Source organism: Pollachius pollachius, assembly GCF_949987615.1.
Source record: "Pollachius pollachius genome assembly, chromosome: 19".
Classification (NCBI taxonomy): domain Eukaryota; kingdom Metazoa; phylum Chordata; class Actinopteri; order Gadiformes; family Gadidae; genus Pollachius; species Pollachius pollachius.
This window is the reverse complement of record NC_136952.1, coordinates 3862974-3886909: the sequence shown is the minus strand read 5'-3', so window position 1 is coordinate 3886909 and position 23936 is coordinate 3862974. Positions and strand designations below refer to the sequence as shown.

The following is a 23936-nucleotide window of genomic DNA, read 5'->3' as shown; positions in this document are numbered from 1 at the left end:
CAAACCCCAAATCAAAGGCGCACATTATCACCGCGTCTCCGGGAAGGCGTCTGGGGAGCTATTGAGTTGCTTAACAGCTGCTGCGTATCAAGCTAAGTGCTTTACTTCACTAGGATTGAACGGTGATCCACCGAACCTCACACTTCCAGTGGTGACCCACACCCAACCTCCGCCCTCCCTCCTTATTGTAGTTTTGTCGCTGATCTTGCTACAAAGTCAGGCCTTTCCCCTTGGTCCAGTTGGTCGTTTAGCGGATGCTGCTCTCCAAAGCGTCTTAAGTTAGGTTGAGAGACACTCAAAGCAAAACAAGCGAAATTGGATTAGATAGAGGAACAAAAGTTCAAGTGCTTGATAAACAGTTTGTTTACAGCCGAATTCATCCCTACCCATTACAATTTAAAAGTATTTAATTAAAGTATTTCAATAGGTAAAAAAATTACGCAGCATTTCCCCCTAATGCAGAGGCGATTTATGTTCTTATGTCCGATCTTTCTCCTGCATCGGAAGAATCCGAATCCTTGGGACAGATGCCAACCTCCATGCACGGCGCTCCCCAGACGATCCCGTTTTTCGGTTGCAGTGTACGGAGCGTGTATTAATGGGGGGGAGGGGCGCGCGTGGTGGTCGTCAGAGAGTCTTGGGACCGCTGAGCCACGGATCGAATGTACAGCAGCTGGACAAGACTGTACAGTCGGGGTCTCCAGGGAGGGGGGAACAGACTGACATCCTGCGTGTGTGTGTGCGTGCGTGCGTTTGTGTGAGCCAAAGCTGTTCAATATGTAATGAAAGATTTACCGAAGGATCACACCAACTCTCTGTATGACAAAGAATTCTGACCTGTTCCCACCTCGTCCCAATTGAACAGCACCCAGAGTATGATAGTGAGTAAAGAGCCAGGTCGCAGGCTCAGCCCCCAGAGTGTAATAGTGAGTAAAAAGTCAGGGAAAAAGATTGAAAGATTCAAGACTCAAAGGGCTTTTTTTTTAATGGAAATATGCATGTACTCTGCAAAAGCACAACCTCTATCGCTCTCTCTCTAGCTCACTCTCTCTCTCTATCTGTCTGTCACACTCTGTCTGCCTGTCTCTCTCTCTCTCTCTCTCTCTCTCTCTCTCTCTCTCTCTCTCTCCTCTCCTCTCCTCTCCTCTCCTCTCCTCTCCTCTCCTCTCTCTCTCTGTCTAACCAGGAGCAGGACATCCCTCGTTAAATCACGTTCATTAACGTTCCTGGCGACAAAACAAACACGCGGCATTCAAGGGACTCCACAAAGGGAGCTAATGGAACTAAACGTGCCCTTTGGGCGGCTCAATTATCTCCGTATTCCATCACCTGAGAGTCGCTAACGAGTGCCCAGCCAGGGCGTATAATTAGAGCTCTGTGTGTATATTAGCAAAGAAGGGTGCTGTCCAAGACACTTAAAGACCGACAAGGCGTATCCCCCCCCCCCCCCCCATGCTTGTTCTGTGATTAATGGGTTCTACACAATAGATCTCGGTTGGAGGCTCAGTCTGGAGCACAACTGGATTAGCTCCATATGTTTCTTAAGTATGTATGGCACATTACCTTGTAGTTAATAGCATAGATTTCCTTTTTTCACATGCTCGAGTATGGAACATGCTATTCATTCTCAAAGGAAGCTTCGGGAGTTGCAAGTGTATTCAATCTAGTGAAAAAACGCTGATCTTGAATTATTATGTTTTACAGATAAAAATATGCGATTTGGTCATCCTTATTGAGTTTAGCCATCTGTACAATCCCGGTGAGCTTCAAGATGTAGCGCTACAAAATACGGCTTTACTGCCACCTGCTGGTGATTTTAAGAACAGCATCATGGACCTAAACCACTGACTGAGGACGTAGCGGTGCTATTGAGCGCACTACGTCGGTTTAGCTCTGTTAAGTGCCCTTACCCGAGGGGCGTGTCCCAGCAGAGCCCACAGCGAATCAGGAGACAGGGTCTTGGCGCCGGCGAACTCCAGCGTGCCGGTCTCCTGCCGGTCGAGGGCCACGTACGGGCAGCCCTGGTAGTCCCCTCTGAGCTGCTCCCCGCCGCGGAGCTGCAGCAGGTCCCAGGTCCCCACCCGGCCTAGCACCGCCCGCACCGCCTCCAGCTGCCGGTACGACTGGTGCCCTGGAGCCCGGAGGAGGAAGCCCAACGGCGTGTGAGGGGGTCGGCGCGGGAGGACACAGACCACGAGGTACAGAGGGTTGACTGATAACCGGAAGGTTGCTAGTTCGAGTGTCGAGGTTGTCCCTGAGCAAGACACCTGAACCTAGCTGCTTACGACCAGCTGGCTGTCGCCTTGCTTGGGTCGGCCGGCTAAACTTGTAACCGGAAGGTTGCTAGTTTGAGTGTCGAGGTTGTCCCTGAGCAAGACACCTGACCCTAGCCCCTATTCCTTTACTGATGTGTAGGAATCCTATCGATTACTGTGTAAAGATATTCCTTGAGATTGCTCAACGCATACACAAAGAAATAGAGATTCACAACTCAAATCTTGCAACAGCTCCAACCAACAAAAAGGTTCAGACGAAACCCAAAGAGCCTCTCTCTCTTTTACCGGAGATCCAGGAGGGGGTGAGGGCGTCCGACAACCACCCCGCATAGCTCTCCCTGAAGGAGGCGAGGAAGGCGTCCAGCCGGTCGTAGGACACCAGCTCCTTCCTCTTCCTCAGCTCCTGGTCCAGATCACAGTCGGCAGAGAGGAAGACCACCCTGGGGATGAAGAGGCTCTGCCGCACGCACACGCCGCTCCTCTTCAGATGGTGGCACAGGTTCGACGTCTTGGTCTGGGGACACACCGCACGTTTTCGTTGCATAGGGGAAGGTCTGTGTATCAAGACTCGCTAAATCTATGTGTGTATACCCATTATGTAAATATAACCTTCAAGTTACACCCGTTAACCAAACTGGATTTCAGTCAGACAATACATCCTTACGTGTAACGCCTAGTATAAACGACACATTAGATTACATGGAAAAATGGATTTCAGTCAGGCAGAACACTTGATTATAGCTATCTTTAGAACCAGAGTCTGATGATGAAAAAAGGCAAAAAAAAGTCCAAATACTTGAACATTACTGGACTTATATGCTTAAGAATAGCAGTGCAGAACCACCCCGACCACAGTGTATAGCGTTATACAACAAAGTGCACAGATTAAGCCACACAAGTGCATTCGTCACCACATTTGAACGGCTTTCCTACTTCTTCAAACCCCAACTTTATCGCTCAGTTCCACTCTGACGGTTTTGTGCTGCCCTGCCGGTTTGAAGGGCCCGAGTCTAGAGGCAGAAAACAAGGGGCCACTGCCCTCTCAATGGGGGCCAGGCGGGGGGACAGCTGTGTTTAGGCACCTGCCGGCTTTCCCCCTTCACTCCGTCGTACACAATGTCTGCTTCAAGAGCCCCCCGCTCAAGTGTGTTTCAACCATTTCCATATTAATTAGCGAGTCAATCGGAATACTGCTTAACACGCGGGCGGCTCGGGGAAAATAATAATCAACTGTTTCAGTGAAATGTCTGCAGTGACAAATTTGACCGTTGTCGTCATGTTTTCCAAATACGACCGACGTAGAACGTCACCGGACTGACGTAGAACCGCGGAAACAGAGAGGACGCTGCAAAATAGCCCAGCGTGACGGTACTCCTCCAGCGATGTGTTACCGTGAGGGACGTGTTACCATGAGGGGCCGGTTACCGTGAGGGGCCGGTTACCGTGGTAACACGTGAGGGACGTGTTACCGTGAGTGACAGGTTACCATGAGATGACATGTTACCGCGGGGTTAACGTGAGGGACGTGTAACCGCGGGTTACGGGTGACCGTGAGTGACAGGTATACCGTCAGTGACGTCTCACCGTGATAGCCTGGACGGGGTCGTCCACCTGCTCCACGCAGGCGTTGGGGAGGTCTCCGCCCTCCTGACGGAGCTGCACATGCCAGCCCCGCTGGTGGGCCGATACGGCGCCCCTCCAGGGCTTCAGGTCCAGGCAGAAGACCCCTCGGCCTTCATGGCGGAGACAATTACGATTACAGTCGAGATAGGTGTGCAGCTTCCTACTGTGTGTACTCTGTGGTAACTATTTGGGACGGAGCCACTGCCCCTTCACACACAGGGATTGCGGGAGCTTGATATTAAGTATGGATCGACACACAGGTCATCACATACCGGCATCAAATATGTTCCACTTGATAATTAATATTGTCAGATTGCAATTCTCCTAGTTTTGATATCTGTCATACCAGTGTCAATACAAGTACATCTGTACGTGTTACAAGTGTGGCCTGTAGTTTAAACGACACATTATTTGACATGGAAAACGGCAAAGAGTAAAAGTTGAAGTTTACATGACGTCATCGACACCCACCTGTGAGGAGGACTATGTTGATGTCATCGTTGGCGGTTTGATGCTGGTTCGGGACGCGCAGGTTGCAGAAAACATGTTCGCTTTTCAACCCAGTGAGTGTTCTGAAAGTTAATTAGTAGGGCGCCGTTGGTTAGGATTTGGTTGATTTGGAAAGTGCAGAAACATACCAGAGAAGTTCAGGAGCAGTTTGTTGTTCCTAACAAACGCTACGTACCGGACATACTGCAGAAAGTTCTGAGGGGTTTGTGAAGGCTTCAGACTCTGGCCGGTGTTTTCTGGCTCCCCAGAGCCTAAACTAAAGAGTGCGAGTCTGCTTCCAAGATGAAGCATTCTAGGCGTTGTCTGCAACATCCAACACAACAAAGAAACGATGGAACATCCTTAGCTAACCTGTTCATAAAAAGGGTCCATGTTTACGATTAAGAACAATATTTTGAATGTTTTAACTGAAATCTCACTTCAACTATTCAGATCTAGCCGACGTCTTCCAATGTAGGCCTACATTGGCATTTTTTTCTGAAGTTAACCAAACGCGAACTATATCTTGTTAAAACAACAACATCTGAAGAAGCTGTTGAACCTTAAAGCCACCCGGTCCTAGTCCAAACAACGCATCATCGCCCAGAACAGAAGGCGCTCTACTAGTAAAGCCCCCCCCCCCCCCTCACGTCACAACAAACCCCAGATGTAAACAATACATACATTCACGTCGCTTCTGGGCTTCTAACGGGACCCTTACTGGATGCGCACAAAGAAACCAACTGTGGGGGCATTCACGTCTAAACATCTCCAAGGCTGCGCAACGTAACTATATCCTGGGAACGCTGTTTCACAACGTCGGGTTGTTCCCCCACCCCCCACCCTGCATCTGCAGATCGGAGCGCCTTCGCGGGGCGAGTAAACAACGCACCACGTGGCCGGGGGGTTAGGGGGGAATCAGGTGTCATGACGTCATGGCCCGCATCGTCGCAAGGCCCCGTGACTGTTAGATTCAAGACATTCTTTGAGATATTTGACCCTTTTTTGAATGCACAGAGTGGAAACATTGCAGCTAGTGGATGATAATAACAACGTGCGTCAGGGGAGGTTCACGCCATCTGCTGGCGCCACGTGCTGCTGTTGACGTACCCTTGGAAGATTGTTTTTCCATTTCTGGGATGTGTAACTTCCAGCCTCACCGTTCAGCTGCATGTTTCCTGCCGCTGGGGTTTCTTAACGATCTCAGGCCTGTAGCACTCAAAAGAAGCCCCACCCCCTGGTTTATTATTGTGTTTTTATATGGGATTAGGTTAATATAGCAGTAAGAAAGTGAAATGTTCCCTTATAATAGGATGAGTCTGAAGAGGAACAGGCCTTTGGCTTGTCTTTGGCTTCTGTGGTGGAGTTAGGAGATACATCACAGCTGCTTGGATATTCTGTCACTTTTTACTGCGCTATTAAAAGAGATGAAGGTTTAATCTTCCCACCGCAGTATTAATGAGCGCAGACGACTTTATGACTTGAACCATTACCGTACTTAATGAACCTATTTTTTTAAACAGTGAAAATATGTAGGGGGGTAGAGTTAAAAGAATACATTTGTGCGGAATCGTGTGTGTGTGTGTGTGTGTGTGTGTGTGTGTGTGTGTGTGTGTGTGTGTGTGTGTGTGTGTGTGTGTGTGTGTGTGTGTGTGTGTGTGTGTGTGTGTGTGTGTGTGTGTGTGTGTGTGTGTGCGTGTGTGATAAGATGATATTGCCATGCTGGCCCACTGCAGTTTTTTTTTTTAAATTGGAGGGGGATCTTTAAGAAAGCATTTATTTTTCATCGTGTCACAGCAGTTTTCATCTTGTGCTCGCTTATCAAACACCACACCAGCCCTGCACAGAGGATATTACAAGACCTCAGAATAATATTTAATTTAGAAGTAAATACACCCAGTGAATATGGTCAGTTCTGTGGTAAACAATATCCGGACGGGGGAGAAAAAGTGTGAAGAGCTAAATATCAGCAGCAGATAACCAAATCAGCTCATATGGGCTGAATGGGAGCCAATAAAGAGCGAGACAGAGAGGGCTGACCCCCGATCAGCTCAGATCAGTGGTGATACGCTCTGCCGCGACCTCAATACATCCAGACAAAAGAGTCAAATAACGTGGGATCTGAATTAAAGCAGCAGCGATTAGGACTGAGAACAAACAAAAGCTTCCCTCTGCTAAGTAATATTGTCTACAGTAAATCTTATAAATAAATAAAAATCTAATCAAATCCTCTCGATTTGAAATTGTGACTTGCGCATGACTTTACGTTTGAGCGGACACGTTCATATTGATGCGCTCTGTTCGCCTCTAGTTCGGCCTTTCAGATGTAATTAGCGCTATTGGCAGTAGCCTATTTTATCTAATCTGTGGCTACCAATTGTCACACTTTCAAACGCAGTCAGCATGACAGAAAACCCATTAGTGGGTGGTTGTAGGAACAAAAGACTAATGGTGTTCCAGTGAACTCTATCTACTCATTTTATTCTATCTATTCATTTTTTAAAAACAATACTTGATATATCCTTCACTTAAAAACGCATCCATAAGAATCAAGGTCTTAGCCATTGGCAGTGTAGCATCAGAATAACAAGAAGGTCGTCTCCTATAACGGAGCTTCCTGCTGGCTCTTAACCGGTTGATGAATGACCCTCCGGGCCCCCTCTTGTCGACCACTTGTACGGTGTGTGGCTCCTGGAGGCCCGTGTCTCCCTCTCAGCAGCGGGGACGTCTCGTCTCCCTAATGCGAGGGGGGGGGGGGGGGGGGGGGGGGTCTGGTTGTGTGGTTGAGAAGGGGCCCCTGGAGTTCTGTGTGTGGGGCCCATGGTGGTTCAATAAGCCATCATCACAACTCAAGACGTGTGTGAGGGGACCCCACCCCGCAGAGATATAGCCATGATCCACTCTGGGACCCGGGGTCGCTTCAGTATAAGATCATACTCATCGGATCAGAAGTGTCCATGTAAACGCGGCTAGTGTTACTGACGAATCAAAAATGTTCCCATCGATATTTTGTAGTAGTGCAGAGAAAAACTAAAGAGAATAATTGCACAATTAAAATTATGCATCATTTTTTATGTTAATGGTATTTCGTTTTTTCCATGGCAAACGTCCCATTCAAAGTAAGTAATGGACATCACTTCGTCTCCGCTGCTTAATTCTCGTCCCCCTTTCCATTGAATTATTGATATGAGAGATTCGCCATATGCTCCCCTAGGGGCTCTGCCCCATTCATCGCCCTGCAGAGAGGGAGTACGGCCATTTAACCGTCGGGATGGTGAAGAGCTTAACTATCCCCGATCCAAAGGGCTAATTCAAATCATGTCTAATTATGGCGGTTAATAGGGGCGGCAGCTGGCTGACCTGAACCGCAAATGGTCTGACGGGTGTGAATAGGGTCCGACACCCAGCTCCATTTCTCCCATTTCACCTGGAAATTAGCCCGTGTTTCAAGTGGACTTCTTAGGATGAGTAAAAGTGACTACTTTAAAAAAAAAAAAAAACGGCCTTAATTATGATGCATGCATTTGGTTTAAAAGAAACACAATATAATATATATTTTACGAAAAAACGACTTTAAACCTCTGCACCGGGGAGAGTTCTGAAACTAAACCTCAATGTGTTTTGGGGTTCGGTTTTTAAAGGGCCTGGATCACAACGGGCCAACCTCGCTAACTGGTCTGGCTACATGAAGGGGTAATTTGGATGCTAAAGTTTAATTGTCCAATTACCACTGAACGGGAGAGGAGGCCTTAATGCTGCTCCACCGTGTCTGAAAACAGTGGTACAACGTGGTCCCGGGCTGTGTTGTTAATAACAGGCAATTACAGAGAGGGCTCTTGCGGTAAACTGTGGGCCGCAGACCAGCGCCTCTGGAATGACCCTTGGCGCGGTCTCTCTGGCCCCCTCCAACCCCCTCGCCTCTGGGGGTGGAGGGCTGGAGTGGTGGAGCCCCACTCAGAGAGGAAAGCACGAGTGAAACATCGCCGTTCTGAGACGAGGAGAGGGCTTTGCTGAAGCTCCGCCACAAACACATTTGTATTTGCGTGTATTTACATGGAGGGGTATGACAATATTATTGTTCGCAACAACACTAGGAGGCTGAAGCATATAGGCCTACAGTAGGCCTACGTTACTTTAATAGGTGGGTAACGCAAAATGTGATGTTTTTTTTTATGTGTGAAAATAAACTGAATTTATGTTAACTAGTTTAGCAATAATGAAGTATTATATTCAAGCAATGAAGTGTATCCTTTGCGTAATTCAATTATTCATGTAATGTAACTTCAAAACAACAGAGATAGCATATGATAAGTTATAATATTCAACAATTACAATTAATGTATTCCTAATAATGTAAGAAAGCGGGCAAGGAATGAAATAAAAAATATATATACATGTAATTTGGTGGACGCTGTAAACCAAAGTGTTCATACAATCTTAGTTAGTTATGCTCTAACAATGAAGCTTAGCAGGACCAAAGAAAGAAAAAATGTCATTAACCTTTTTCATTCAGCCTCTCTGATAAAGGGTTCCAGATCAGTTTCTTTGACTATTTCAACAAGCCATGTCACTTGAATGAATCCAATTCCGACTCCAGCAGCGTGCTCCATGATGCTCTGAGCGATAGAGCACAATAAACCCTCATTAGCATGTCTCCTTTCTTCTCCGCGTGGCCACAGAGCCGCCGCAGACGGTGAAGTGGGACAGGCCTGAGGAGACATTGAACACTGGCTAATCTACAATGATCTTAATAAGAACTCGGACCCCCTCCCTCGAAAGCATGATGGTCTAGAAAGGCCGGAAACAGGACAAACGAACCGTAGTAGATAACGCAAGGAGCAGGGAATCTGTCCACCACACACACACACACCCCATTGGTGCCATCTAGAGGCCTGTTTGGACAGCGTCGTCGCAGGGTAAACCCAGATGTCGCTGATAACGTCAATTATGGGTCTGCGTTGTCAGTGCATCAAGAGTCCAATTTGTTCGTGCTGTGGCACTTGAATGGCAAATATAGTTGATAAACGTAATTTATTCAATGAATTGTGCAAGCCCACAGTAGTGTAGGTAACAAGGGTCAATAAAGTAACGGAAGGAAAGAATCCGATGAAAGATTGAAACCTAATTAATCGTGAACACATGACAGCAATGTATCGGCAACATTGAAACTCAGTTAAACATTGCATTTGAAAACGTATTTTAAAATTGCCGAAACGATGGTGATTTGTGGGACATTCTGAGACTATATGTTCAGAACAAGGCGCTGTCCCTAACCCTATTTCTGCCATGTTTGTTCAGTCTCTATGTCTGTGTGTGACCCAGACAGGGGTTGGTGTGTGTAATTCAGACATTCAGCCTGTGCTCTAGAATCAGTATCTGCAGACCTGGGATGATGACCCATAATCACAGCCCAATTCAGGAGGTCTGGGACCCCATACCCGGGTCCTCTCTCCCATCTAAACCCCCACTAGCCAACCGTTATGAGAACCTCGTTAGGGTTCTAGGTTGTTCCCGATGTGTCCAGTAGTGTTTAATTGGATCCTTCCAAAGGAGGAGTGAAAAAGTGTTGAATAGAGAAGGACAGACGGATCGTTGTCGTTCATTATTATTCACACACACAAGCCTCTTGTGTTTCCCCTTGTCTCTGTTTCATCAGCGAGCGTCGTCACGTTTAACATCTGCAGGCACTACACCAAATAGTGAACCAAATTGGAGTCAAAGTGATTAACAGCATGAAAGAGCGGAAGAGAGTTGTCAATTCATAACAATGAATTGAATGTGGAACCTCGAGTTCGTCTGCCATGTGAGCAGCCATTTCCACCACATCATTGTTAACGGCTGGTGCATGCAGTCACGAGGGACACTAAAGTTGAGTTCGACCAGTAGCAACTCGATGCCCAAGCCGGCAGAGCAGGTGTAGAAAGAATGCACCCCCCCCCTCCCCCGCCCAGTAATGTGTTACACAGAAACCTTACTCAACAATACATCTATTAGGCCGCCATAGACAGGAGTGCAACAGGAAGTCAACTCCATTTCAGGGGTGTGTGTGTGTGTGTGTGTGTGTGTGTGTGTGTGTCTGTTTGAGTAAGTGTGTGAGTGTGTGTGTGTGTGTGTGTGTGTGTTTATGTGTGTGTGTGTGTGTGTGTGTGAACCAGGTCATGAAGTTCCCCTCCTTGGAACTTCGACCTGCTTTGTTTGAGAACCTGTTTGTCTGTGTGTGTGTGTGTGTGTGTGTGTGTGTGTGTGTGTGTGTGTGTGTGTGTGTGTGTTTCTGTATCTAGGGATGTGTGAGTGTGTGCATGTGTGCGCGTGCGTGTGCATGCACATGCGTGTGTATGTGTTAGATGAAAGGCTGCCTACATGCTCCCTGTTCCAGCCAGAGCGTCAATGAATGGGTGTCTTGTCAATGCAGCCAGTGCTTAGCTCTCCTCCCCAAACCTTTCAGCCCAGAGGCCTAAAGGAGGTCACCGTAAAGGGGGTGTCAGTGCTCTGCCCTCCCCTGTGTTCCAGCGAGAGGCTTGATTCTATAAGAGCAGTGTCAGAACACAGCCTGGGCCATGAAGAGGTAGACGTGCAGCCAGGTGGGTCGCTGAGAGAGGACAGAAGTGCTACGGCTCGGCACACAATGGGGGGCCGTGCCTCTACACATCATGTGTTTTCAACCCTTTGAGACAGACAGCGATTTTGCAGAATCTGCACGTTTAAGTTTGACTCTGGGTTCGGTATGAAAAACATCAAACAAACAGGAGTAGAAGCTGAGAAATGGAAAATTGTCAGACATTTTTGCAAAGTGTTAGTGATACAGGGCGAAGAAAGAGATAGAAATGGAAACATTTTCATTTGCAGAAGCAGTGATAACATGAAAAACTTTTTTAGAAAATGTCATGCACCTTTCATGTTTCATTCAGTTCGCAAAAAAACGGAGACAGGTCCAATTGTAAGTGTCACCAAACCGTATATTTACTTTCCTCTTTTCATTCTCCATATAATTTCTACACACACACACACACGCGCGCACACAAGCAATTTGTCTGTCATAGAATGTGAGTCCGCGAGGCTAGCGCCACTGACAGAACCGTTATTATCTGTAAGCAGAGTCTGGCGCTCATAAATCTGCCTACTTTCCTTTCCCGAGCTAATAATTTGTAGTTTATGAATTATGACCGGAGATAAAAGCGCCATCCGATTGGCCCGGCCTCCAGACCGGACCATTTCTACTAAAGGATCTGCTTTACTCCCTGGAGCCGGTTTTCCCTGGCCTTATCTGTACCTGACCCTGTTCAGGCGCCTTGACACTCACTTCCTGCTTCACTGGCGGTAAATGGTGAATTTCTGAGGGCGGGCGACTCACTTTTAAGAGTTTCTTCTTTGTGGGTATTGTATACTCCTCCTCCACACAAGTAGCCTCCACAGTGTGGAACTCACTTAGCAGCGGTGCGGGCCTGATTCACCTAGCGGCCATCTTAGATCCAAACACTAGCTAGGTGGGGGGGAACCGAATGGGGAATTACACTCCATCCCTCCAACTCAGCACGTGTTAGGAAACCAAGATGGCCACTAAGTGAATAAAGCCCATTAAGCTCAACAATGCATTGGGAATTGGCTTAGGTCCCAGTTTGGCTCCAGGGACGCATGGCTCCCACTGAGACACACATTACGTCTCATTCAGTCGCAGGCCCGTCCCTCTCACCCACTTACCTTGTTAAGGGTGTTCTACAAGAGCATGAACTAAACACTTGGCTGTCCTTTAAAATAAATGAATGTGTGTTACCTCTTTGAAATTATATAGGATCAAGAAAGCTATTTGGAGTTTGGCTATAGTATGCATGATACACAATTGTTGTAATTTTTGGTTATATATTATAAGTTATTTCCTGAGTAAAATGTGCCCTTTTAAATACCCTATTTTAAAGGCATGGTTTAACATTAGGAAATTGCCTTTTATTACTTTGACATACCAGTAATGACCGTGCGTTGCCACAAGGGGGAAGCATTTAGAAATACTTTGCGTAATAACCTCACATCCACGGTAATACAATATTGTTTCAAAAGATGGCGCAAGTGTATTGCTACTTCTACGGCGTTATTTTTTTGAAGACCAGACGATACATAAGGGAACCAAATCACATTTATTGTATTATCTTTCAGTGATGCAGTGTCCTGGTGTATATTTCAAAATTTCGCATTGGGCATAAACAAGCACTTTCATAACTCAAAGAACACCCAAACTGAAGCAGACGCCCAGGGCTGTGTTTGTCACTGTTTGGAAAGAGGACGCATGGAGAATATGAGACCAGAATGAATTGCGTCTGTCATGGAGTGAAAATGAGCAGTGTTGCAGGCCGGGGAGTTAATCCTGAGTGCCTTCCTGTGAAACAGATGTCTCTCTTTGTTTAAGGCCTAGCCGGGATTTTAAAGCACACAGAACAGAAAGAATAATTAGATGAATACCCTTTCTAATTAAGATTTGTTTCATAGTTGAGTGGAATTCTGACAGCATTTTTGTGTGATTTATTAAATGAGTCTGAAATCAAATTACCAGTGGGAATTAATAATACTGAGACTGCATTAGAGGGAGAAAAGGTACTTCTTTGCTTTCTAACTATTAGGGGTAAGGGGTTGTTATTGGTGGCGTTTAAGAGTTTGTTATTCCATTTAAGGGTTAGGGTTAGGGATTCCAATGGGTTGGGTTTTAGGGTTTGGATTAGGACCTAGGGTTTGGCATTAGGGTTTCCTGTTCTTTGGGATTCTGGGTTTGGGTTTTGGTTGAGGGTTAGGGTTAAGCTAAGGATCTCCTATAGGTTGGGTTTTATGGTTTGGTTTTGTTTCCAGGGTTTGGTATTAGGGTTTGGTTTTGGTTCGAGGGTTTGGTATTAGGGTTGGGTTTTGGTTTCGGTTCCAAGGTGTGGTATTATGTTTGGGGTTTGGTTTTAGTTCCAGGGTTTGGTATCAGGATTAGGGTTTCTTATGCCTTAAACTCTGGTAGAAACACTGGGAGTGCAAGAGTGACACTCAATACTAGAAAGTGGCTAATCAGAAGATCAATACATTGCAAATGGAGTTGGGATTCAGCACCTATTCTCTCAGTACATACAAGAGCCCAGTATCCACCCAGCTGGCTCGGACAACTTGGAAATTCGCCATTGAAATGATCTGTCACTACGTTGTGTGAAATATCTGTTTTAGGAGAGCATACCCACTCATATCCGCTTGAGTGCAAAGTTGATTTTTGGTGCTGATTTTATTTAAGGAATATAGCTTGTTATTTGAAAAAGAGAAAGGGACGATAAAAGGATTCCCTGTACACTGGGAGAACTGATGGTCCTAGCTGAGAACCATCAGTTCTCTCCGAGGGATGGATCAGCAGCATTCTTCGATGATTACGTCTTCACTGAGCGATAATTGCATGCAGGGCTTCCCAAAGCTTAGCATTTATCACTAGCATGGTGAGACTGGGTATTAGATTCGGACACACACACACACACACACACACACACACACACACACACACACATTGTTTTCAAGTTGTTTCATTGACTCCAGCGTCCGATCATAATGGTGATGGTGAATTCATCACGACAGGCAGATTGTTTCAATTTCGAAATAAATGCAATGCAATTATCAGCAGCAGTGTAAGTACTGCAATATAAAAACAATACCACAACGTTTAAGTGGCTGCTCCCTCGCTGGTGTAAAGCAGAGCACACTTACTCAAATGCACTGCCCGGTGGTCTGGTGAGCGAGACTATTATTGCAGAGGTGAACTTTGACAGGAAATCCACTCAATGTTTCTTCCCATCTTCTTAAATGACCCCCCCCCCTACACACACACAGAGGCTTCAAAGATCGGTTCGGGGTGAAAGCAATCATGTAGGTGTCGTCCCAGCCCATCGACACAATGGCCTCTGTTAACCTTTGAACAACAGTCAACCTCAGCACACGAGCCAGCCTGAATTAATACCCAGCTGTCCGTCTGAAAGAGATGACATGCCGCTGATACAGACCGTTCCTTTCCATATTTTAATAACGGATACACCCTAGCTGTTACATTGAGGAGACGTCGTGGTCTCCTGCTCCCTGTTGGTTTAGCGACAGCAGAAGGACCCCTCCTCTTTGGACTGTAAAGGCCAATCCCATTTCCACCCCTTCCCCCTGCCCCTTCCCCTTGCCCCTCAATACAGAGGGGTAAAACGTTCCCCTAAGAAATGAGACACCCCTCCATTACGTCGCGTCATCATCGCTTGAAGCTCGCGGACTACTATGTCAACAGAGGCCAAGAGTAGGCGTGTTTCTGAATGATAACAACTAGTAGTAATAATAATAATAATAATAATAATAATAATAATAATAATAATAATAATAATAATAATATCAATATTGTATAGCACATTTCTAGGACCCAATGCGCTTCACAAAAGAAAAAATGATGTAAAAGGGCTCAGAAAAACAAAACAAAACAAAAAAAAGGATTCATGACAGCTGCCAAATTTGCTGGCTGGCTTTTCCTCAAAGCCCTCCCTTTAAAGTGTGGTCCTTTGGAAGCTCTTTTTCAAGGGCTACGTAGCCCAACGTCTTGGCCCTAGCCCTTAACCGAAATGAGAATTGGGACAGCCCTACCCCTACAAAAACAAGGGGGAGGGGTAAGGGGTGGAAATGGGATTGGGCCTAAGTCGCTGTTCAAAGACCGGGCTACTGTTTCCACTGTGTTTCCATACCTGAGCAGGTTTGAACCACAGAATGATGATAGCCACGGTGTATTTTTGTTTCTGGAGCTAAATGTAAGACGCAAAAAATGAAATATTTTTTCCAGTGCCGATCTAAGGGGAGTCAATCTAAGGGGAGTCAAGCGTGGGATCTGAAGTGGCAGCAAACTCTCTCTCACACTGTTCCCGACCCAAAGACCCAGAGGAGTGCTGGGAGCTTGAGTCAGGACGGGCACCACTTAAAATCCCCTGCCAGGAGGCATCTCCTTCATCCAGGGTGGTCCGAAGAGCTCGTCTGAGAGGAAGATGAACTCACGGTCCACTGATGTGAAATCATCCGGATTCATGTTAGGAACAGTTTTTTTTGTAAATAACCCACGTAGGCAACAATTTCAAAGATGGTTTGTTTGCTACACTTAAAAATAAAAAAGTGCTGTAGCTAAGATTTAAGAGCTTTAGTTTGACAGCAATTTGTTAGAAATGCCTGTCTCCTCTGTCAGCTGTTGGGTTGTACGATACCCAAACAAAATAATAAAAAAAACTAAAAAACGAAATTATAAAAACTTGCTCTGTAGCTTTTTTTTTCTCTCAGCTGTTACAATTGCTGATTCTACCTAGCACCTTTAAATAAAATATGCTACTTTGGCAGAATGCATTTAGGGCAAGATAGACCATTTAGAAACATTTTAGAAATGTATCAAGTGGAATTAATTCTGGGGAAACTTTCAGTCAACGAATATTTTGCTAAATTAAAGGAAACACTGTCAACCTGGGAAAGCCCAATAAGGCATAATCTCCCACACAATACCATTTATTTGAGCATAAATATAATATTTGATAGATTTGTCTATCAAATATTGAGTGTTTTTATATTAAGGGCGCTGTTAGCAATATATGTTTATTAAAATAAGCGTAAATATAAATCTATACATGTCTATATTCCCGCAGCCATCACTGATATACAATGTATGGTCAGTAAAACCGACCTCCCTGTCCTTCTGCTCGGCAGTTAACAGAAAACAAATATTAACGGTGTCCCGTTCCTGATCCAATCAGGAGAGAGAACTCCACAAGGAGGCGGTCCCAACTCTGTAAACTCACAAGAAGGCAGCAGGATTTCAGTGTTCACGACAATGGTGGTACAGGTCAAGCTCCCAATTCCAGCACTCCCAGAAACAGCTTTCACAAACAAACATGCCAAGCGAAAAAAAACAAATGCTGAAGAAAAGAAAGAAGAAGAGAAAGGATTCACGCGAGAGCGGCGTCCATATTGTGGCTGGAAAGGAGGCCGGGGAGAGCCAACTGAAAAGTGGACAGGCAGTTAGCCAAAGCTTTTAACAACAATCTCATTAATCATGAAAGGTATAAGCATTTATAATGCATAAACAATCAAATATTAATCCTTCATAGGGCATACCTATGGAAATGAGGCACAGACTTCAACTCCACAATCTAAACACAATGTCACAACAACGAATCACCAACAGGTATCCATGTCACATAATGAAGCAAAGCGTTATGTTCTGAAGCATCCCCCTTTTGCATCAGTTATTATTACTTCCAAGCTCTCCTTCCTCGCTTTGTAAGGATGTTCCGCGCAGTTGGGAAAATTATATAACTCACAGGAGACTGAATGTACCCGACTGTAATAGACCAAACATGAACCTCGTTTTACTCAACCGTCGTACTTTATACAGCGTGCTTTCCAACACTTCAAACTGGCAAAAGGGGGGTTTCCTGCATGAAGAAACCAATTAAGGCGTCCTTTTTAACGAGGTGCAGCTATATAGATGCTAATGGGGAGATTTCTGAAGAGCTGCTAGGCGCTTGTCTACTGATAAGGCTCTCTGCCCTGAACCTCACACACTCATGCCAAAGAAATAGGAGAGCACTTGCATGAGGGCTTACGACTATGGCTATGGCTGCCCGCCTTTTCAGCGTATGAGCGCAGCTCCTAACTCTCCTAATTCTCTGTCTCTCTCTCTCTCTCTCTCTCTCTCTCTCTCTCTCTCTCTCTCTCTCTCTCTCTCTCTCTCTCTCTCTCTCTCTCCCTTTCTCGCTCATCCATCACGGTCCGACCCTGATGGAGCTTCACAGGACCTGAGGGCCTATCACTGCCCTCCGCCTTGGCACTGATCTCCAGTGGTTGGCAGAGCTCCCTCTCTCTCCCTCTCTCTCTCTCCCTCCAACACTCTAGCCCCCCTGCAGCAAGCCTCCCTCCCCCTTCCTCCTCCCCCTCCCTCCTCCCTCCTCTCCCTCCCTCCCCCTCCTCCCTCCCTCCCCCCTCCCTCCTCTCCCTCCCTCCTCTCCCTCCCTCCCCCCTCCCCCCTCCATCCCTCCCCCCTCCCTCCTCTCCCTCCCTCCCCCTTCCTCCTCCTCTCCCTCCCTCCTCTCCCTCCCTCCCCCCTCCCCCTCCCTCCCAGTCAGCGAGGGAGTTACTCTGCTCCAGTCCTTTGCGACAGCAGACCTTCTTCTTCTTCTGCGCTGCTCTGCGGGCGGCGTCACGATGCGTGGCGGCGTGATCCAGCGGCTGCGGGCAGATGTCACTGGGTTAGCCTTTAGACCGCCTCCGCCCTCACCCTCCTCCCTCACCCCCCCAGGGAGGGGGTCTCCATACCCCTACGTCCCTCCGACATTCCACTAATATGTGGATGGCTACTACCCCCCCCCCCCCTCCGTCTCTCCATGTGCTACTACTATAAACAACCACTCTCTGTCCACCCACGCACACACATACACATGCACGCGTACGCACACGCACACACGCACAGGCACGCACACACGCACACAAACGCTACCCGCTTTTCCTTCTCTCCTCCCTTCTCAACTCCCTGGAGCGAACACCTCTCCCCTCCTCCTCCACCACCTCTCCCCTCCTCCTCCTCCACCACCTCTCCCCTCCTCCTCCACCACCTCTCCCCTCCTCCTCCACCACCTCTCCCCTCCTCCTCCTCCACCACCTCTCCCCTCCTCCACCACCCCTCCCCCCATCACCGCCCCCGCCGTGACCACACACTACGCCATCTCCTCCGCCCTACTGTCATCCCCGGAGCCTCACGTGCACCAGCACACAACGTAGAGAGGAAGAGGAGGAGGAGGAGGAGGAAGGGGAGGAGGAAGGAGGACAATGTGTGCGATGGAAGAAACCCCTGTGGTGAGTCCCCTCTCCTTGGGGTGGGACTCCTCGTGATAAGACCCTGGGTCCTCCTCCTCCTCCTCCTCCTCCCTCCTCCATGTCTCTTTCATCTCCAACCTGGAGATGGTTGCGGGGAGAGAGACGGTTGAAAGTAAAATGGATAAAATCCCCAGCCCTGACCTCGATAGATGCTAGGCTATAACACTTAGCGCCTATAGCCCTCTATAGTTGACAGAATCTCTGTTGTAGGCTTACACTTTTTGTTTTTTGATATACAAAACTTTTTGTTCAGCGCACAGTTTATATGTGTGTATATTATAAAGCAAAAAATAAATAAAAATCTGTTAGATCTTCAGAGGATCGATGGCCGATTGTGACCGACTTTAAACTATAACAATAACCAATAATATAAAGGTTGTAAGTAATCTCCGGGTAATGCATAATATGTTTCATCTCTTATGTTTTTTTCAAAGAAGGGGAGAGAGAGAGAGAGAGAGAGAGAGAGAGAGAGAGAGAGAGATGAGAGAGAGAGAGAGAGAGAGAGGAGAGAGAGAGAGAGAGAGAGAGAGAGAGAGAGAGAGAGAGAGAGAGAGAGAGAGAGAGAGAGAGAGAGTAACGGGAAGTGAGAGAAAGAGAGAGAGGGAGAGAGGGAAAGATATATAGCCTACAGAGAGAGAGCGAGAGTATATAGTAATAGTCCCAACACTGTGAAGTGAGCGATGCCTTGAGCGCGCATCAGAGGCGACCGACCACTGATGACGCAGTGTCAGGAGGAGAACAGCGCGCGTTTGGCCACGGAGTTGTTTGGTGCGCTTTGCCTGTGGAAAGGAGCTTTCCTCCCACGCACTCTCCCGACCCCCTCCCCCCGTATACACTTAACGATGCCGGGACCCCAGTCAGGCTGAACCCATTCTTACTGGATCGGGGAGACGTGGAGTCCTTACAGCGGGGATGTAAAACGAGCTAAGCGGATATGACCGAGCGGGACGGACTGGCGACGCACGGACATGGTTACGGCTAAAACTATTCGTGATTCTTTAGTCCACCGATGGAGGAGCGCGGACGCGCACACTGCCACCACCAGCAGGAGTCGGAATAGCGAGGCTTGGGTTGTGGGGGGCGCACACACACGATGGACACTGCAGAGGCCATGCTGAGTGTGCTGGTGGTGCTCATCATCCTCGTGTCGCTGCTGTCCAACGTGCTGGTGCTGGTCTGCTTCCTGTACAACCCCGAGATCCGCAAGCAGGTGCCGGGTCTGTTCACGCTCAACCTCACCTTCTGCAACCTGTTGCTGACCGTGTCCAACATGCCGCTCACTCTGGCGGGACTCGTCAACCGAGGCGCGCCGGGCGGGCACGGCGTGTGCCAGGCGGTGGGCTTCCTGGAGACCTTCCTGTCCACCAACTCCATGCTGAGCATGGCGGCGCTGAGCATCGACCGCTGGCTCGCGGTGGTGTTCCCCCTGAGGTACCACTCCAAGATGCGCCACCGGGACGCCGCGCTCGTGCTGGGGTACACGTGGGTGCACTCCATGTCCTTCTCCACGGTGGCCATCTGTCTGTCCTGGGTGGGCTACCACAGACTTTACGCGTCGTGCACGCTGTCCAGCGCGAGGGCGAGCAGCCGGACGCAGTTCGTGGTGTTCACCGTGTTTTTCCACGCCTTCACGTTTCTACTGTCTTTTGTAGTGCTTTGCGTCACGTACCTCAAAGTGCTTCAGGTGGCCAGGTTCCACTGTCGGAGGATCGACGTCATCACCATGCAAACTTTGGTGTTGCTGGTGGACATCCACCCGAGGTGAGTGCACCTGTCTGTCTGTCTGTCTGTCTGTCTGTCTGTCTGTCTGTCTGTCTGTCTGTCTGTCTGTCTGTCTGTCTATCAGTCCTAGTGACTGTTTGACTGACAGTCTATCTATCTATCTATCTGTCTGTCTGTCTGTCTGTCTGTCTGTCTGTCTGTCTGTCTGTTTGTCCGTCTATATAAATGTCAATTTATCTACATCTATATGTCTATCTATCTATCTGTCTGGCTATCTTTCTTTATTGATGTCTTTGTCTATATTTCTTTGACATAACATTAAGTTATCTCTGAAAACATTCTAATATTTTCCAAAAAATAGTATATTGTCTCACACACACTGCTATTACATAATCATCTTTTGCTCGTTGGGGACTCTAATCTATATTCAACAAAGCTGCAGACCGGAATGAAAATTCATCCACAGCGAGCAATCCATGAAGTGAGATGTGTGCTCTAGATATGCACGCAGGCAGCGATCAAAGCCATTTGGGGTATTGGATGAACCCGTCGATGCTCAGGGAGCACAGAGCACGCCTCTACCCTTGAGCTGGGAGGGAACTCAAGGGACAAAAGGCACACTGGCCCCTGGAGGGAGGAGGGAACTCAGGGGACATAGAGCACGCTGGCCCCTGGAGGGAAGGGGAACTCAGGGGACATAAGGCACACTGGCCCCTGGAGGGAGGAGGGAACTCAGGGGACATAGAGCACGCTGGCCCCTGGAGGGAAGGGGAACTCAGGGGACATAAGGCACACTGGCCCCTGGAGGGAGGAGGGAACTCAGGGGACATAAGGCACACTGGCCCCTGGAGGGAGGAGGGAACTCAGGGGACATAAGGCACCGTGGCCCCTGGGAGGGGGGGAACCCTCACAGCTCCTGTCCTGCCATCGTGGTACAGAGGTTACTGGAGCCCTCTCACTTTAGAGCAGCAGGGTCGTCAAAGTCTGACACGTACACAGACACACACACACACACACACACACACACACACACACACACACACACACACACACACACACACACACACACACACAGACAAACACAACTAAAAAATCTGTCTCCTCATCCTATTGATTATGGTGGGGGTGTTTTGTTTGCTTTGCTGTGTGTGTGTGTGTGTGTGTGTGTGTGTGTGTGTGTTTGTATGTGTCAGTGTTCGCCAGCGCTGCCTGGAGGAGCAGCGAAGGAGACGCCAGCGCGCCACCAGGAAGATCAGCACCTTCATCGGCACCTTCATGCTCTGCTTCGCCCCCTACGTGATCACAAGGTGGGCGAGAGACACCGCCCGGGACTCAGAGAGAGAGAGAGAGATTAGATAAAACGAGTGAGAAAGAGAGCGATGGAGAGAGAGAGAGAGAGAGAGTAAGTCAGAGAGAGAGAGAGAGAGAGATGTAGAACAAGAGAGAGCGAGAGAGCAAGATGGAGAAAAGCTCTTTGAATTATGAGATGGAGAACAAGAGAGAGAGAGAAATAGAGAGAGGGAGAGAGAGGGAGAGAGAGATACCACAGGGGCTCACTGCGGTACACAGCCTAGTTAGCTGCTGCTGGTATATCCTCAAACATGCCTCGCTGTCAGATCCATCCCCCCCCTCCCCTTTCCTCCCCTCTCCTCCCCTCTCCTCTCCTCCCCTCTCCTCTCTCTCCCAGACTCTCCTCTCCTCTCTCCCCACACGCTGCTGTTGAAAGAGGAAAGCTGATATTGTCTGACCTTGTGATAAACAATATGTCTCCGCTTCTGCCTTTTCCTGCTCATGAAGCACTTTTCTCTCTGCCTCTGCCCGCCCCCATCCAACCCCTATGTTTGGTAGACGCAATGAAGTGTATTGCAAGCAAAGAAATCCCCCCCTTCAGACACACACACACACACACACACACACACACACACACACACACACACACACACACACACACACACACACACACACACACACACACACACACACACAGGCATGCAAGCACACACCATATCACATTGAGCCAACAAGGGGACAACAAACACAAAAGTGCCTTTAGTTTATTAATCAAACTTATACGGCATCCATCCTTTTAATGACCCGTGACCAATTGTTCACACTGACGTGATGCACCGAAAGATGTCCACCTGGTTTTCAATGCTTGTTGTCATGGTTGCGTCCACGCGCTATGCATAGATGCACTGCGAGGAAACACACTTAACCGCCGGCTGACCCCATTGCAGTTGTGTGTGTGTTTGCCTGTGTGTGTGTGTGTAGTATATATGCGTGTATGCATGTGTGTATGTGTGTGTGTTACGGCACCACCACATGTTCGGAGATGGTACCAAATAACACAAAGGCTGAAGACAATGGGCTGCGTTGGAATGGTGAATTTAAAAAATGAATTTATTGAAGCATTGCTTTAGACACATGGCGAGATGGTTATTAAATCAACGAAAGCAGAAACAAAAGAACAAAACAGAAAGGAAACCCTAACTAAACCTAACAAACTATTTTCCTCCCGACCAGAAATAAAAGGTAGGTGAGTCTGCCGGGTTGTCTAACTACGCTGCTCTAACCTGAACTAATAACGTGAAAACAACCATCGCCGACCACCAACGCATAAATGATAGTAAAAGCAAGAATGTTCCCACATGGGAAATTGGTGCTTAACAGCAACTTGCAGACAGTATATATCAATAACCTCTACACATGAGACGCAAAGTGCCGGCGTGGCTCAGCGTAAAACAGCCTGGCGTTGCGACACGGAAGCGGGATGCGTGCGGATCATCCGCCACAGGTCAGGACAGGTGCGCTTATAGCCACGCCCACAATCGGTCCGCGGCGGGAACAAACAGCCTGTGGAGGGGATTCAGGAGCGGGGAAGAGCACAGCTGCGCAAATACAATATCCGCCCCTATAATGACCTAACAGTGCACATGTTCGTGCATGTGTCTGCATGCATTTGTGTCTGTGTATTTGTGTTTGTCTGTGTGTGAGTGTGTGCATGTGTGTGCGTATAAATGTGTGGGTATGTGTGTGTGTGTGTGTGTTTGAGGGCATGGCTATTTTAGTGTGTGTGTGCATGTGTGTGTCTGGGTATGCAGGGCTGTATGCATGGCTTCATGCATGTGTGTGCGTGTTTGTGCATGTGTGTGCGTGCATTTGTGTGCATTTGTGTGTAATTGTGAGTGTGTGTGTCCGCGTGTGTGTGGGTGTGTTTGAGGGCATGTCTATTTTGGTTTATGTATATGTATACGTATGATGCCTGTATGCATGTGTTCGAGCATGTGTGTGTGTGCATTTGCGTGTGTGTGTGTGTGTGTGTGTAGGAAACCATGGATGATGTTCTGCTGAGCCTAACGTCCCTCAGTGATAGAAGACAGTCACTCGCCCACGCAGCGAGCGGTGCAGCGGTGTGTCGGATCGCTGTTCACAACAACACATTAGCTCCGGTAACGGTGTCACCGGCAATGCCATAACCCTAATGAGGCGATGTCGCCAAAATGTCACGTCAATTATCATTACCACGGGTTCCAGAGCAATGCGCTGTCCTGCTGACGTAGATGAACCACGTCTTTACACGCGGTGGTCTGATTGGGATGCAGCCGAGTCAATTAGAAAGCTGCCATCAAAACCAATAGATAACGACCGACCGATTACAAGATAAACACATTATCCCGTAATGCATCTCTCAAGAGCGGCCATGGAGTAGGAGCTGATGAGTGAATTTATTAATAAGCAGAATGAAATGGTTTCTTTACAACGCCTTTGCTCTGAATGTTTTATTGATATCGCAAAGATACACATGAACTCAGAGGTCTGCATTTGAGAATGAAAGATTCCCCTTAAAGCTGTTGTCGGTAAACATTACCCGTGATTGGCTGGATTGATTCCCAGAACCAAATAAAGAGGTGCTCTGATTGGTCAGAAATTCGCTGTGAGCGATCTGGA

General features: G+C 47.7%; 2 protein-coding genes across 2 annotated transcripts in view; one reads left to right on the top strand and one right to left on the bottom strand.

Moving 5' to 3' along the window:
* Window positions 1–2526: 2526 nt before the first annotated feature.
* Window positions 2527–5154, bottom strand: LOC307090206 (uncharacterized protein; the record flags this gene model as incomplete). The annotated part of the gene is made up of 5 exons (XM_079756780.1): window positions 5073–5154; window positions 4585–4712; window positions 4371–4471; window positions 3861–4009; window positions 2527–2790 (listed from the first exon to the last, which is right to left on the bottom strand). Exons 2-5 carry the CDS (start codon window positions 4698–4700, stop codon window positions 2527–2529), a joined length of 630 nt encoding a protein of 209 aa, XP_079612906.1. The 5' UTR covers window positions 4701–4712; window positions 5073–5154.
* Window positions 5155–19359: 14205 nt separating this feature from the next.
* LOC307090095 (G-protein coupled receptor 26-like) overlaps window positions 19360–23936 on the top strand; it is a gene marked incomplete at both ends in the record, with an annotated part of 6457 nt that continues 1880 nt past the window's right edge. Inside the window, 2 exons of the mRNA XM_079756638.1 lie at window positions 19360–20027; window positions 21182–21295. Of these exons, the coding sequence (XP_079612764.1) occupies window positions 19360–20027; window positions 21182–21295 (782 nt within the window). The remainder of the gene's footprint in view (window positions 20028–21181; window positions 21296–23936) is intronic.